Here is a 14,302-nt window from a genome sequence, read left to right as displayed (position 1 = left end):
TATGACACGTCAGCAACACGTATGCATGAGTAAGGCCGACTGCGGATTGGGGTTCTTATTTGATACGGTATTGCATATAGTTGTATTTGTAATTAGATAGCTCTGTAATATATAAGGAGGCCAACCAACCATGGTAACACCCAGGTCAATTACCTCTTGTCGCATCCTACATTGTACGAGGGCATTACAGCCCAGTAAACCACTTAGATACACGCCTTAAGCGTTGCCCTTGCTGTACATACATAGCCCGCCATCGCCTTATAGCGTGTGGTCATTGTAGTTAGTTAGTTTGTTGTCGTAGGGTACCCCGTTGCCGCCTTAAGCGGTTTTACTGTATTAGTCACACGGCCACAAGCGCCCGCACCCTTGACGTCCTTACAGACGTTTAGGACAGAAGTCCACCTTCCCTTTTGGGAAGATGACAAATCAACCATGACAAATCCAATCATGCTTAGTCATCAATGATTATGTAATTGATGATTATGTAATTGATGCCAACAAAGATGGATTAGTCATGACTTTGATTTGCCACAGCCACATCACATGACCATATATGCCATTTCAAATCATGTCCCATTTGTCATGGTAATGCCACTGTCATGTGATTGTGGCTGTGCGGGTGACTGGCTATCCTGGGCTGGATTGGGGAATAGGATTACCATAAAAGGAAATTTGGATGAGTCATATTGGAGTGTGGCTGTGCACACCATGTGGATGACTCATCCTTCTAGAAGGTTCTGGAGCTTCTTTTCTTCCAACTTCTTCCAAATATAGTATCTTCTCCACTGGAACTTCTTTTCACCAGTTCTTTTACTGCTTTCTGATTGGCTAATCAAAGAAGACCCTGATGCTTCTTTGACTCATACTGCTTCTTGAGGCTGTGCTGCAATTTGAAATATGTATATAGACCCAAGTGAAGCCCAGGTATATAAAGGGGTGGGGACAGCTGCTTAAAAAACCAGCTTGTTTTTCCCCCCTGTCTTTGAACCCAAAAAACTTAGATAGGTCCAGGGAGGCATGCTCCCTTAATGTGTGAACTTGTGACCATTTATTGGTGATCACATGACCATTGTGTGTAAGCATGAGTAAACATTTGATATCATGAACTCTCTCTATCATGATGTCAGAACATTAAGGTCTCCTTCAGGCAATGGAATGCTTTTGGTCCAGCTTCCATTCCCTTATCCTTGCTTAATCAACCATATATCTAACTAGTAATCATACCTTTCCCAAGTCAGCATAGGTCAAGATCATACTACTTACTCAGAAGGGACTGAGTCTTACAACATTGAGTACTACTTCTTACTCTTTCTGAGGGGCTTTGGGGTCCCCCCTCTATCTAGGTCATAGGAATAATAAGGTTCTTGGAGAGGGGAGAGCTTGGTTCAATTCCAGCTAACCTTACCTATTGACATATCTACTTATACTCAATGATCAACAACTTTTCCATTATAAGGAAGAAGTCTTTCTTACCTATCAGTCAACTCTTGCTTCAAGACTACTTGAGAGGATTGATCTTCACCTCTAGCATACAGACATATGGTTAAGCACCCTTTCCATCAGTTTGATCAGTACTTCCTTGGACCATGGTAGGGATGGTAGAGTGTGTGGTCTGCTAAAAGGCTGGATCATCCCCAGCTAGCTTTACCTCTCCTACTTCATGATCTTTTATCTGCTTCAGGATCAGTAAGGCTCTTGGTCTAGCTCTATAAGTCTGGTTCAATTCCAGCTAGCCTTACTTGGACCCCAGGAGGGAAGAAGACAGTCTCTAAATGGCTGCAAATATTGGTACTCCCTTAGATCATGGTAGGGATGGTAGAGTGTGTGGTCTGCTAAAAGGCTGGATCATCCCCAGCTAGCTTTACCTCTCCTACTTCATGATCTTTTATCTGCTTCAGGATCAGTAAGGCTCTTGGTCTAGCTCTATAAGTCTGGTTCAATTCCAGCTAGCCTTACTTGAACCCTGGGAGGGAAGAAGGCAGTGATGAATGACTGCAAATATTGAACAAACAGCATTTCATTGAAAATTGGTCAAGTCATTTTCAATAAGTGCAATTTCAGGTCCCCTAAAACTTGCACTAAAAGGGGGATAGAGTAGAGAGAAGAAAGTAGGGTTACAGGGTGGTAACTACTCCAAGGTCAAGAGGAGAGTTACAACCATGTCATTACTTTCAACTAAAGGCTATGGAGGATGGACTATCAAGATGAACCATGTGTAGTTGGCCAATGACTGTTGGCCAATTACTGTCAAAAATGGGAATTTTTTTTTCTGTCTATTCAGTGCTAGTATCCTGTTAGAGGTAGCTTTCCTCTTATTTTGCACAGATCTAGGTCCCCTAGACTTGTGCTTAAAAGGGGCAATGTCATGACCCATGCCTTTGCTGGCATGTCTCCTGACCAAGCCACCTACTAATAGGATATTCCACAGTCTTTAGAAGGCCGCATATACTCACATATATGCAGTCAGAACTGTCATTACTCTAAGGGCTCATGACTTAGAGACTGACAGTCCACCAAGGTCACATGACCTCCCCCCCTCCAGTCCTTTATCAAATACTATACTAAACTACTACAGATTTGAGGTGGGGGGGGGATGACATAATCTCTTCTATAATAATATATTATTCAGACCTTGCCCGCAGGCTCCATTAACATTGGCCTGCGGCTAGGGGGGCGGGGGGAGTGCAACGTCCCCCAGCAATATATATTATTCATATATCACTGTGCATCACATATACTATATATATCTTTGACAGTGGATATATATGGTAATAACCCCTCCAGATATGGGTTATGACATCCTCCTGAGACAATAGAGGGAGAAGAAGAATACAAGGTTGAACAAATCATTGACGCTAAACAACAACAGGGTAAATGGTTTTATCTGATAAAATGGAAGGGATACGGCCCAGAAGACAATTCCTGGGAGCCGGAGGAACTACTGGAGCATAGCCAAGAAGAAATCAAGCGGTTTAACCAGACTAGACTCAAAAAGGCTTGTGACTCTGCCAAGAGCCTTTAAGGGGGGGGCAGTGTTACACCCTCAAGAATGATACCATTAGACTTGCCTACTTTTTCTAATATTTTTACTATTTTTTACGGACTCAATATCTTATGTTTTTCAATCACGTGACCTTGGCGCTTACATTGCCAAGGTGCCGTGCCAAGATGCCGTGCCAAGGGCGCTTAGAAGAAATCCACGCTTCTGCGCAGCCCGCAGCACGCTTCTCATTTGCTATATGTACTTCCTCTCTCACGCGCACAGACCATGTAAATAGTGTGTCTCTGTCTATATATACAGCAGGGAAATTGCTTGGGACCACCAAGTTGATTTTACCTCATCTCAAACACATTGAGGAGGATAACCAGCCAGCTAAGTAGCCGGCCCCTTAAGTCATCAGTAGTTACCCCTTTACCTTACTCACCACACCTCCCAGGCCTAAGGCCCTCTTGCAGTAGTATAGAAGTAGTAGTCCGCCCTAAGTGGTATTAGCATAGCCTTAGATAGTTAGTTTACATAAACAAGTGTAGTAGTATGGCCTCAAGCGCCCGCCCACTAGCGTGTACCCAACCTTACAGTTGGTGTACAACATTGGGGCAGATATAATAGACAAGGTGTTGGAGACAAGCAAGGGGATGTGGGAACAAAACAAGGTGATGTCAGTGACTGAATTGTGTTGATTTGCGCTTGTTCCAAGGATGTATGCATTGGAGTAATTGCTTCCTGAGTCATTGCAGTATTTGTTGAGTTCTGTAACATAGTTAGTGAATGAACCAGGGATGTTTGGGCTAGACAAACTGGTGGGAGCGGTGGTGGTGTCTTTGACAGTGATCTTGACACCTCCATAGTTGGTGTCCAATGTGAGCTTGGGCTTGTTGGGGTTTTGGCAATGGGTTTGGATGCCAGAGGACTTGAGGGAGGGGTTTGCATTGATCTTGCAAGCAGATTCAGCAGTATCAAGACAAGTCCCAGAGTGGGGCATAGTGTTGTATGCCAACTGTAAGGTTGGGTACATGCTGGTGGGCAGGCACTTAAGGCTGTTCTAAACACTGCAAACTACTATCTAAGGCTATACTACTTCTAACTACTAGCGCTTATGGCGCTCTACTGGCTACTACTGGCAACAAAGGGGGCTGAGCCCTGGAGGTGTGGTAAGCGCAAATAGGGGGTTAACTTCTGAACTACTTAAGGGCCAGCTACTCAGCTGGCTGGGGGTTTCCTCCTCAATGGATATGAGACAAGGTAAAATCAACTTGGGGTTTCCAAGCAATTTTCCTGTTGTATATATAGACAAGGGTGCGCTATCTACATGGTCTGTGTGCATGAGAAAAGAAGTGTATACATGAAATAGGAAGAGTGCTGCGGGCTGCGCAGAAGCGTGGATTTTCTCCTAGGCGCCCTTGGCACGGCATCTTGGCGTGGCATCTTGGCATGATAAGCGCCAAGATCACGTGATTGAAAAAGTAAAGATAAAGAGTTCGTAAAAAATGCTAAAAATATTAGAAAAATTGTCCAAATCCAGTGGTATAGTTAAGGAGTTTGTAACACATAGTAAGCTTAGAACAAGTAGAGCTGGGTTTAGGAACAGCAGCATGAGTGGTGAGTTTAGGCTTAGTAGATTGGCTTGGTGAGTTTGATGCTTTCTGTTTGTTCTTTCCTTTGCTTTTTATATCTTTCAGCTCACTAGTATGTTTTGTTTCTGACTTAATTTGTTCACTGACTTGATTTGCTCCCCCTGTTCTAGCATTTTTGTCATGTTGTTCTGCAGTGCTGTTGGTATGAGTCACTCTCTCCCCTCAGCAGGCAGAACAACCAATTCCCCCCAATCTGTGCTGTTGTGTATGTTATTGGCCTGTGTATGGGTTCTTGGGAACAATATATTGCGTGAGTGCAATATACAGTTTGCTCCTGTTTTGTAATAATGCCAGCTTTTGCCTTGAACATCCAATATGCCGGTAAATAGAGCTGTGAATGTCTTTGATTCTAACTTAGAGCAGCTCTCTCCTTGATCCAGTACATAGCATTTTGTTCCCCATGGTTGCAGTACACTTACGTTGGGTCTCTTACCCCAAAATGCTTTGAACAGCATTTTCCAGAACTTTCCTTGCACTTGCATTGGTACTCAATTTTTCAGGTAACAGGCGTACGCAATTGCTTTGTTCCAAAGGAACTTTGGTGCGCCCAATTTGAGTAGCATTGCACGTGCTTTGTCTGCTAATGTGCAATTTAACCTTTCAGCAATACCATTTTGTTGCGCTGAGTATGGGGCTGTGGTTTCTAAAATTGTACCTTTCAGGTTAGTGTGTTCAATCCAATCTTTATTTACAAATTTGCGACTGTTGTCAAAGCGTACTTGCTTTATCTTTTTATCTTTCTGTGTATTTATCATTGCTTCAAATGCTTTATACTTGTTCAGAGTTTCATCCTTATGTTTGAGAAATCCTAAGCAAGTGAATCTAGTTGCAATGTCAGTAAATGATGCATAATATCTGTATTGTCCTATAGATGTAGTTTGAGCAGGTCCCCATACATTGGTAATGATTAATTTGCCAATTTCAGACACTTTGGTTTGCAATTCTTTTGGAAATGGTTGGGTGTGTGCTTTTGACTGCATACATACGTTGCATTCAAAGTTGAGTCCAATATTGTCTTCTATTATCTCCATTCCGTTGATTGCTTTGTTGGATTTTAGTTGTTGGAGTGCTTGCGGGCCGATGTGCCCAAGTACCTTGTGCCATTCAAACCATGTGCGTCTGGTTTGTTTGGTCAGTACTATTTCAGTAAGTTTATTGTTCTCAAGCTTCTGATTGCAATTGTTTATGGGTTTCACGCTGATCTTCCAAAGGTTTCCTTGTTTGCAATTTTTCAACTTTGATCCAATAATGATTGGCTTATTGTTTTTATCTAGTATTTGCAATTCATTCTGATCCATCAGAATTCTAGTGCCTTTATCAGTTACTAATGATAAGCTGATTAGGTTTGCGGGCAAACTCGGTACGTGAGCTACATTGGTAAGCTTAATCTTTGTGTATTTGTTCTTCTCTGTATTATTTAAGCACAATAGCTCTACAGTGCCGCGGCCCATTATTGGCTCTTTGCCAGTGACTCCGGCGACGTAGCCGGATGACTTGGTATAATTGGAGAATGCATTCCGATCAATTGCTATGTGAGTAGTAGTGCCGCTATCCGCTATCCAGGTGTTGGGGGTCTTGCCTATCAGGCTTATTTCGTCCTCGAGAGTTGAGAACGCATATTCTTTATGTTCGGAGTTATTAGCTATGGCTATATGCGTGCGGGCATTGCCATTCCTAGCTTTTCCTGGTGCGTTGAATCTTCTGTTTGGTTGACCGCCTTTATTTGGATGGTTGGGCTTGAATACGCCTCCACCTGGACCTTGGCATTCGGCTGCCCAGTGTCCAATCTTTCCGCAGTTATTGCATTTCGATTTAGACTTATCTGGGCCTTTATTACTCATATTGGTACGTACGAACTTATTGAAGCTCGGTTTATTTGTAGCGAAGAAAGTCTTACCGTCAGGTTGTTGGGTATTTCTTCGGTGTGCTTCGGCCATAATACGTGAGCGTAAGTCACTCACTTGATTGGCTAATTTATTCTTGTCTTCAGTGTTGAATTCGAAGCTTACAGACTGGGTGAACGTGTCCCATGAGTCAGGTAGGCTTGCTACTAACGTGGTTATCCAATCGGCTTCAGTGCACGAGTTTGGTGCGATGTCATTGATTTGTTGGAACCATCCACGCATACGTTGTATGTGTTCCTCAATGTCTTCGCTGTCCGACATCCTGTGGCTGAAGAACTTTCTTCGTAAGTTGATTAGTCCAACAGTACCCTTAACTTGAAATGTTGCTGCCAAGAGATTCCAAGCGTCGGCGGAGTACTTACATGATTGTATGTGTGTAAGTACGTTCCCTTCGACTCTTAATCTAATATTTGACAGTGTTTTACGATCGGCTTTGATCCATTCCGTGTATGCGGAGTCATCATCGCCTACTTCAAGGTCGGGTAAGTCGTTTCCATCGTCGTCTTTGCAACCAGTAACCCTGATTTTTATCTTAGGTTCGGGTCTTTCATTTTTGCCGTCTACATAGCTATACAGATCGAGATCGGTAAGTATATCTTCCATCTGTATACGCCATGTGTTGTAATTCTCAGTTCCCCGGAGGGATGGGATTCGGTGCAATCCGCTTGCACCAGTAATGGTTGGTGTTTTCTCAGCCATTTCTTATTGTGTTTGAGCATACTCGGGTAAGTGGTTTATATATTCTATTTACGGTTGGTTATAGGCGTTCAATCGGGGCTCATAACCTGTAGAAAGAATATGTTTGTAAATAGAACTATATGAATACAAAGTGATAGTAAAGACAGTGGTATGAATAAAGAGAAAGAGAGGTCTGGTACTATACGGTCGAATGCACCCGTATTTATACCTTTACATTATAGTCGAGTCATCTAGTATATGACTAGGTATCGTCGCTTGACTCGATTACATGCATGTTCCAGCACATTCCAGATCCTTCTTGTATTTACCACTATATACATGATATTTCTACAGTAGTGATTACTTATAATTTGCCAATGAGCCTGAACCGTCGGAAGCGAGCGGAAGCGAGCGGAAGCGAGCGGAAGCATCTGATGGAGGATAGACCAAGACGACCGGGGAACGTACTGACAGCACGGCGGTTTGACAATGGGCAGTCGTGTAAGACGGCGGCTGTTATATGATATGGTCGTGTGGCTCTTTGGCAGTATTCCGTGAATTTTGCAGAACGGCGGCCAGAACACAAAGCAGATACGCCAATGCACTAAGTCTGATGCACCAAGCGCCCATGTTACTTGTTACACAGATTTGTTGTCCTTGAGCATTTCATTACGATCATCATGCCATTCCTTTCGTTTGGGTTGTCTCGCTTGTGGTCCCCATAGATATTATCATCTCATATTCTATAGTACTAACTATGAATTACAAACCCACCAACCAAAGCTTCCCACCATGATTTATTCGTATTTTAATTTCGTACACATTTGTTAATTACAGGCTTACCTCGCTGTTTAGACTGCATTTGTAGACTCAGTCCTTAGATGGAACCTATGAAAATACACTGCAAGTCTATCTTTCGATACTGGATGCCGGCAAAATATACACTTCTGGTGGAACAAAGGCCATCGTGGCATGCTGGCAGCCAAACTAATATCGACTGAGTTAAACCCGATCGACGGGCGACGGGCCGATAGACACCCCTATGACGGAGGAAGAAGGGCAAGGCGAGTACCCCAGAAATGCTCCCGGGTCAAAGTCCAATCGAGCTATAGCTCATTTGGGACCTGTTGTCAGTGTCGTTTACCCATGTCGGCTTTACTCATGGGGCTTGCAATTTGGCTAGCCCTTGGTGTCCAGCGCCGTACTACCCATAGGAAGGCAGCGGGGACTTGCACCCGAGCGTCCGTCGATGACTGTGCCTTGTTGGTACTAGTGTGGCTGAAGTGGCTGAAGTGGCTGATGCCCATCCAGGTATAACCGGAGACAGGTTGATATCGGAGGCAAACACAAACTAGCGCCGGACGGTGAACTCGGCTGATCGACGCTGTTCGCCGGAATGATGGAAGTCTGACCCACGGATCTCCTCCACCAATATATCTATATCTGGCTGGGATTGGAGCGCGAGTCAGCTGATAGTCTATTATGCTGGACAGTGCAAGGTACAGATGTCAGGTGGCTTGACACCGGTGTCTTCTGCTGGCCATCCGCTTAGAGTCTCGACTTTGGCTGCGGGCCCGCGGGTATGCTATATAAGAGAGCGACTTAGGCCAGGTCTATCCACCTGTGTATACTCGTCATAACTGCTGTCTCTAACCACCTCGAACTGACTATGAAGTTGCTCACTGTTAGCTGTATGTTTGCTGGAGCTGCTTGCGTCCTCGGAGCTCCTGTGTCGTTTAGTGGGGCTGTAGTGAGTTGAATCGTGCTTTGCGTATTGTAGCTCAGTCAGACTTATTAGATCATATGTATAGTCTCACCATGAGAACAATGAACGTCGCCAGAGTATGCAATATGCAGGTGATGAACGCAGCGCCATTGAGTAAGTGGGGCCATACATATCTCATGACCACAGCATTAGATTGAGCTTATCGGACTTGTTCAGGAGCCGTGATCCTGTCTCTGTGAATGTGTCTGGCAATGTCAAAGTGCCTCAGCCGTATCCTGTGGAAAAAATTGTGGAAAAGGTTGTGGAAAAGATTGTGGACCGTCCGGTGCCTCAGCCATATCCTGTGGAGGTAGTCAAACACGTGCCTCAGCCGTATCCGATTGATAGATCAGTGCCTCAGCCATATCCGGTCCATGTACCAGTTCCAATTATTTGATCGGCAGATTAGCTATGTTCTAGTAGGCATGACCCAGTCAATTTAGACCCGCCATTTTGATCCATACTCTATGAATGTAAAATGCACAGACCCCCGTTACTATATCTGAATTATCTACAATGCCCTCATCTGCATTCAGTCCAGGTCTTTCCATGCCTGCCCCTCAAACGGAACCACCTTGTTCAGCTTCGCCCATAGCTTCTCTCCGTCTGATCCAGGCACAGGAGGAGACACACCATTCGTATGCCAGACCAAGGGATCGGCTTCGTCGATGTTCACCTACACACACAGAGGCATTAGTCTTGATCACACCAACGCATGCTTCGGTCCAACTTGGTTCGGCTTACCTCCCAGTTGAGCCCTTTGTCAGCGGTAAACGGCTTGAGAGCCTTCTCGTATGCCTGCATAAACTGAAGCTTCGATGGCTTATCTGGCAAGGCGCGTGCGACGTGCTGGACATTGAAGCGGGCAAAGTTATCGTCTGGCTTGCCGCCGATGTAGTACGAGTCCTTGGGCAGGTCGATGAAGAAGACAAGCACGTAGAATGCGGGAAGGCCAAAGGACGTGTAGAGCTCTGTAATGGCGGATGCCATGGCCTGCTTTTCGGCGACAGAGTAGAGGCCTGGGACGGTGTAGATTCTGTGCATAGGCATGATGGGCGAAGGTGTGTATGTATGTGAAGTTGAGTATGTATAACTGAGTGTATAGAGCCGAGTGACTGTTGGAGGTAAGGTGCTGTTTGAAGTCTCTTTTAAGCCTGGTCCTATACCTCGCCGAGAAAGTCGGTATATGCCTCTCGGGGATACTCCGACCGAATTGGAAATGTTCAGTGCACTCTGGTCAGCCAAATGGTTGTCAAGCTACCACATTAGCCAGCTCAGTATTGTAGTCACAACGAACCTAAAGTATGATGAGTCAGGTTCGCCGAGGCGGATTCGGGCTGAGGTATAGCTCGGATGTCTATACCCGCAGACGTATAGTGTCAGTCAGCACCCATAATCCCAAGAATTTCAAGAAAGATGGGGCTGAATGTATTAGGATTATCTCACTAAGGCGTACAAGAAACAAATACAGAAATCCGAGCGTATCCACTGTGATGCGAAAGCAAATATCCATGCAGCTGTGGCAACCAAACTGCCCCGACAGTTCGTCCGGCAGTTCTCGACGACCCCAACCACCTACGGCTCTAGTCCTCTCAGCTATCGACGTCCCTCAGTTCCCATCAAGCCTCCACGACTCTCTCAAGTCCAGCGATCCCAGATCCACACCTTCAAACGCACGGTCGACAATTTTCCTCGACCTGCGCTCAGTAACGCGTAGCCACGCATATACCAAGTCCCATGCGTCGTGGATCACCACATATATCGCATACCCAAGTACGTTGCGCCACCTAGTCCGACAAGTTCAGCCACGTACCAATAGCTCTTCCATTGTACTCACCACACCGGCTCAAACTCATCCCAACTCCATCCCCTCCTCAGCACCAGTCTACCCTCCGAGTGCCCAAAGCCGGTAGCAACACTGAGCCGATCGAAGAATCCGCCACCGCCGAACCCAAGTCCAGTCACTGATGCGATGGGCCGCGAGAACCGCCGGTCGATCCCATCCTTACGCAGTCCAATCAGCGTCCTGACTGCCGGAGACCGCTCGGACAGTATGTTGAGGACAGTACCAGCAGCAGAGGAGATAAACGGAAACATCAAAGTGGTAGTGAACAAGAACGAAACGGGCGGGCGCTCTCCCACTGCAGCTGGCTCTGCTCGAGCAGGGGCAACTTCGGGAGCATGTTGGGCGATCTGTTGTTGCTGGGCCTGTATATCGTCGAGGTCTTGATTGATGCCTTGTATTTCGGATTCGGATATCTGGCGGCTGTTGGGCCTGCGTCTGCGGAGAGTGTCCTGGTGCTGTTGGAGGCGCCTTCTGATTCGGTATGCGGCGAAACGGATGATTGCCTCGGCACCAATGTCAAAGAGCTTTTGTTTGGCGAAGCCGTATGCTGCTTGGACTGGGGAACATTCAGTTGGGTCTGAGAACGAATATGATATGTTGAAGTCACTGACCACATGGCAGGAATGCCAACACGACTGTAGGACTTGGAGGATAGGAGAAGATAGATGCTGGGGAAGGCGATCCGGCCGAGTCGTAAGCTAGCATTGGCAAAGAAATGCACATGATCTGAAGCAAAGATCGGGCCTGTGTGACCTGGGTACCTTGGAAGGCCAAGGAGATGAATGGCTATTCATGCAGAGGCGTCAGTCCGGCCGTGAATAATCTAGGTTCAATAGACACACCAAGTGGACCAGGGTCGCATATGACCATTGGAATGGGTTATTCCCGATCAGGAATGAGTACATCTCGTGCCCCAAGATTAAACGCGCTGTGATGGCTCCATATGCAGTCGCTGGGATGAGTAGTCCAAAGAAGATCCCTATTGGTGTCGAGGTCAGTGGTAAGGACGTAAATGTCGTGATGGGGCTAGAAATACTCACCGTTGAACATGGTGACCTTGCGAACAACCGCGCCCCCCATTTCGACCAAGTTCATGAGTGCCAAGAGAGTTGACTTGTTGCTAATGATTTGGTACGGCGTCTTACATTGGGGACAGCACGTGGCATTGGCGGAAGTGGAACCCCCAGGCGCGGTGGACTCGGAAATCCAAGTAAGAAGACATATTTCGTGGGCGATCAAGGTACATTTGCCTATCATTAAAAACGCGTCAAGGCAAGGAAAGCCGATAAACTGAGGAGAGAACTCACAGGGGTGTATCCACCGAGGTTTATCGGATGGAGTTATCGGGTGTGTTTCTTCTTCCATGCATATCCAGCAGGTCTAAAAATAAGTCAAATGGGTCAATTTGGAATATCTAGTACTCACCCTTTTCTGGAGTCGTATACGGTTGGGGCAGACATGATGTGGAGGGGATAAAGACACAAAGTCACGTGAGCGGTGATCCAGGGCTAAACGCCAATTAGTCAGCTAATTGTCTCCACGTCGCACCCACATCCGTCCAAATGGCTGACCCCACCAAACAAGAGACCGAGGCCGCATTCAAGGTTCTGAAGGCCCAGAAAGCGAACAAAGTGGGTTAATAAGAGATATAAAAAGTGGAAAAGTGCTTATTTGGCTTCCAGGTATGCTTTGACTGCAAGGCCCGTAACCCCACTTGGTCGAGCGTTACCTTTGGCGTATACATATGCCTCGATTGTTCCAGTGTCCATCGCAACATGGGAGTCCATATCAGCTTTGTTCGGTGACTTTTATGTGTCTTTTCTGCTGGGCTCGTACTCACTCCCTCGTAGTTCCACAAATCTCGATTCCTGGCAATTAGGACAGTTGAGGACCATGAAAGTCGGAGGCAACCAATCCGCAACCGATTTTTATAACAAACACGGGGGCTCAAGTCTACTTTCCGCAGCTGACACCAAGTCCAAATACCAAGGTCGCGTCGCGGATCTATACAAGGAGGAGCTTCAAAAACGTGTTAGAGAAGATGCGACAAGGTACGTACTACATCTATGACAGTCTTCTTTTTCTTTTAACGAACTATTTTTAGATTCCCACAAGGCATCCACATTGAAGGCGCTCCCTCTGCACTCTCGTCCGCCGCACCAGCCGCCGATGCTGAAGACGACTTCTTTTCGTCATGGGACAAACCCGCTGCTCCTGCCGCTAAACTGCTGCGACCACGGCTGCTCCTGCAGCACGCCCTCCGGGAATCGGAAGAGCAGCCAGTGCGACGCAGGTTCCCCTTCCTCCGACACCCACTGCCACTCCACCCGCCGCTCCCACTGCACCTCGTACCGTCACATCCTCCTCGCTCCGTTCATCTTCTTCCGCCGCCTCACCTAAACCTGGTTCCGGGCCCAAAGTATCGAAACTCGGTGTATCCAAGTTGGGTGCCACCAAAGGAGGCTTGGGTGCCAAGAAAGCTGGCGCACCCATCGATTTCGAAGCTGCCGAAAAGAAAGCACGCGAAGAGGAAGAGAGGATCAAGCAGCTCGGGTATGATGCGGAACGTGAGCGCGAAGAGGCAGCTGCTAAAGCGGCCGCTGCTGCCGCCGCCGCCAAAACAACCGCCGCGTCGACGCCGAGCGGAGGAGCTCTAAAGCCGACTGCAGGGGAAAAGACCAGTTCGGCTGATGTGGAGCGTTTGGGTATGGGTTTCGGAAGGCTTGGGTTTGGGCAAGTCGCTGGTGGGCCGAGTGCTCCTGCTCCGGCAAAGAAGTACGCAGAGGTGGACGAGGTTACCACCGCCCGGGATCGATTCGGGAACCAAAAGGGTGCGTCTAGATAAAATTCCCAAGCATGTCAATACTCATTCAGCATTCGGCATTAGCCATTTCTTCGGACATGTACTTTGGCAGGAACGATTATGACCCCACCGCTCAGGCCGAAGCGTCCAATCGACTCCAACAATTCCGCGGAGCCACCAGTATTTCAAGCAACCAATACTTTGGACGTGAAGAAGACGCAAGTTTATCTAGTTTATGCGCATTCCCTTTACTTATGATGTATGCTTTCCAGGATCTTGACAATGCCGGCCTATCTTCTACTTCATTTAACAACGACTCGTTGGCTGGTATCGAAGCAGCCGCGAGGGATGCGTTGACCCGTGTCATGGCGAATCCAGATGTCCAAAACGCAGCCGAGAGTATTCGTGCTGGCGCATTGAAGGTGGGTTCGCATTCCTATCTATGCGTCATATTTGTTTATGTAATCATACTATTAGCTTGGCGATTATTTGGCACAAATGAGCGAACAACGCTAATACCAGCGTTCTCGTCCGTATATACGTCAGCTTTGTGGAGCTTTTGGATATTGTTTTATGAGTTCTTTTCAGATATATATTTCATTCTTTCCCATCACGAAACAGTCGTCCCACCAAATCCCATTCCCTCTTAAGATCCAGCTCTGAGACTGTAT

General features: G+C 46.6%; 6 protein-coding genes across 6 annotated transcripts; 3 read left to right on the top strand and 3 right to left on the bottom strand.

The window, feature by feature from the left end:
* Nucleotides 1-2,765: 2,765 nt before the first annotated feature.
* Nucleotides 2,766-3,022, top strand: RhiXN_08858 (uncharacterized protein; the record flags this gene model as incomplete). The annotated part of the gene is made up of 2 exons (XM_043328674.1): nt 2,766-2,768; nt 2,819-3,022. The coding sequence occupies 2 exons, from the start codon at nt 2,766-2,768 to the stop codon at nt 3,020-3,022; spliced, it is 207 nt and encodes a 68-aa protein (XP_043180120.1).
* A 2,930-nt stretch (nt 3,023-5,952) lies between these two features.
* Nucleotides 5,953-7,238, bottom strand: RhiXN_08857 (integrase core domain protein; the record flags this gene model as incomplete). Its single annotated transcript, XM_043328673.1, has 2 exons — nt 5,953-6,004; nt 6,061-7,238. 2 exons carry the CDS (start codon nt 7,236-7,238, stop codon nt 5,953-5,955), a joined length of 1,230 nt encoding a protein of 409 aa, XP_043180119.1.
* Nucleotides 7,239-8,886: 1,648 nt separating this feature from the next.
* On the top strand, nt 8,887-9,379 carry RhiXN_08856 (uncharacterized protein; the record flags this gene model as incomplete). The annotated part of the gene is made up of 3 exons (XM_043328672.1): nt 8,887-8,967; nt 9,029-9,096; nt 9,160-9,379. The coding sequence occupies 3 exons, from the start codon at nt 8,887-8,889 to the stop codon at nt 9,377-9,379; spliced, it is 369 nt and encodes a 122-aa protein (XP_043180118.1).
* Nucleotides 9,380-9,514: 135 nt separating this feature from the next.
* On the bottom strand, nt 9,515-10,026 carry RhiXN_08855 (4-oxalocrotonate tautomerase; the record flags this gene model as incomplete). Its single annotated transcript, XM_043328671.1, has 2 exons — nt 9,515-9,658; nt 9,727-10,026. The coding sequence occupies 2 exons, from the start codon at nt 10,024-10,026 to the stop codon at nt 9,515-9,517; spliced, it is 444 nt and encodes a 147-aa protein (XP_043180117.1).
* A 565-nt stretch (nt 10,027-10,591) lies between these two features.
* On the bottom strand, nt 10,592-12,288 carry RhiXN_08854 (RINGv domain protein; the record flags this gene model as incomplete). The annotated part of the gene is made up of 7 exons (XM_043328670.1): nt 10,592-10,769; nt 10,820-11,384; nt 11,440-11,614; nt 11,671-11,807; nt 11,869-12,078; nt 12,136-12,208; nt 12,274-12,288. 7 exons carry the CDS (start codon nt 12,286-12,288, stop codon nt 10,592-10,594), a joined length of 1,353 nt encoding a protein of 450 aa, XP_043180116.1.
* Nucleotides 12,289-12,390: 102 nt separating this feature from the next.
* Nucleotides 12,391-14,147, top strand: RhiXN_08853 (GTPase activating protein for Arf protein; the record flags this gene model as incomplete). The annotated part of the gene is made up of 7 exons (XM_043328669.1): nt 12,391-12,459; nt 12,511-12,629; nt 12,679-12,879; nt 12,933-13,233; nt 13,272-13,659; nt 13,716-14,053; nt 14,109-14,147. 7 exons carry the CDS (start codon nt 12,391-12,393, stop codon nt 14,145-14,147), a joined length of 1,455 nt encoding a protein of 484 aa, XP_043180115.1.
* Nucleotides 14,148-14,302: the final 155 nt, after the last annotated feature.

Source organism: Rhizoctonia solani, chromosome 5 (assembly GCF_016906535.1).
Source record: "Rhizoctonia solani chromosome 5, complete sequence".
NCBI classification, from domain to species: domain Eukaryota; kingdom Fungi; phylum Basidiomycota; class Agaricomycetes; order Cantharellales; family Ceratobasidiaceae; genus Rhizoctonia; species Rhizoctonia solani.
The sequence above is the reverse complement of the archived record's forward strand: the minus strand, read 5'-3'. Positions and strand labels throughout refer to the sequence as shown.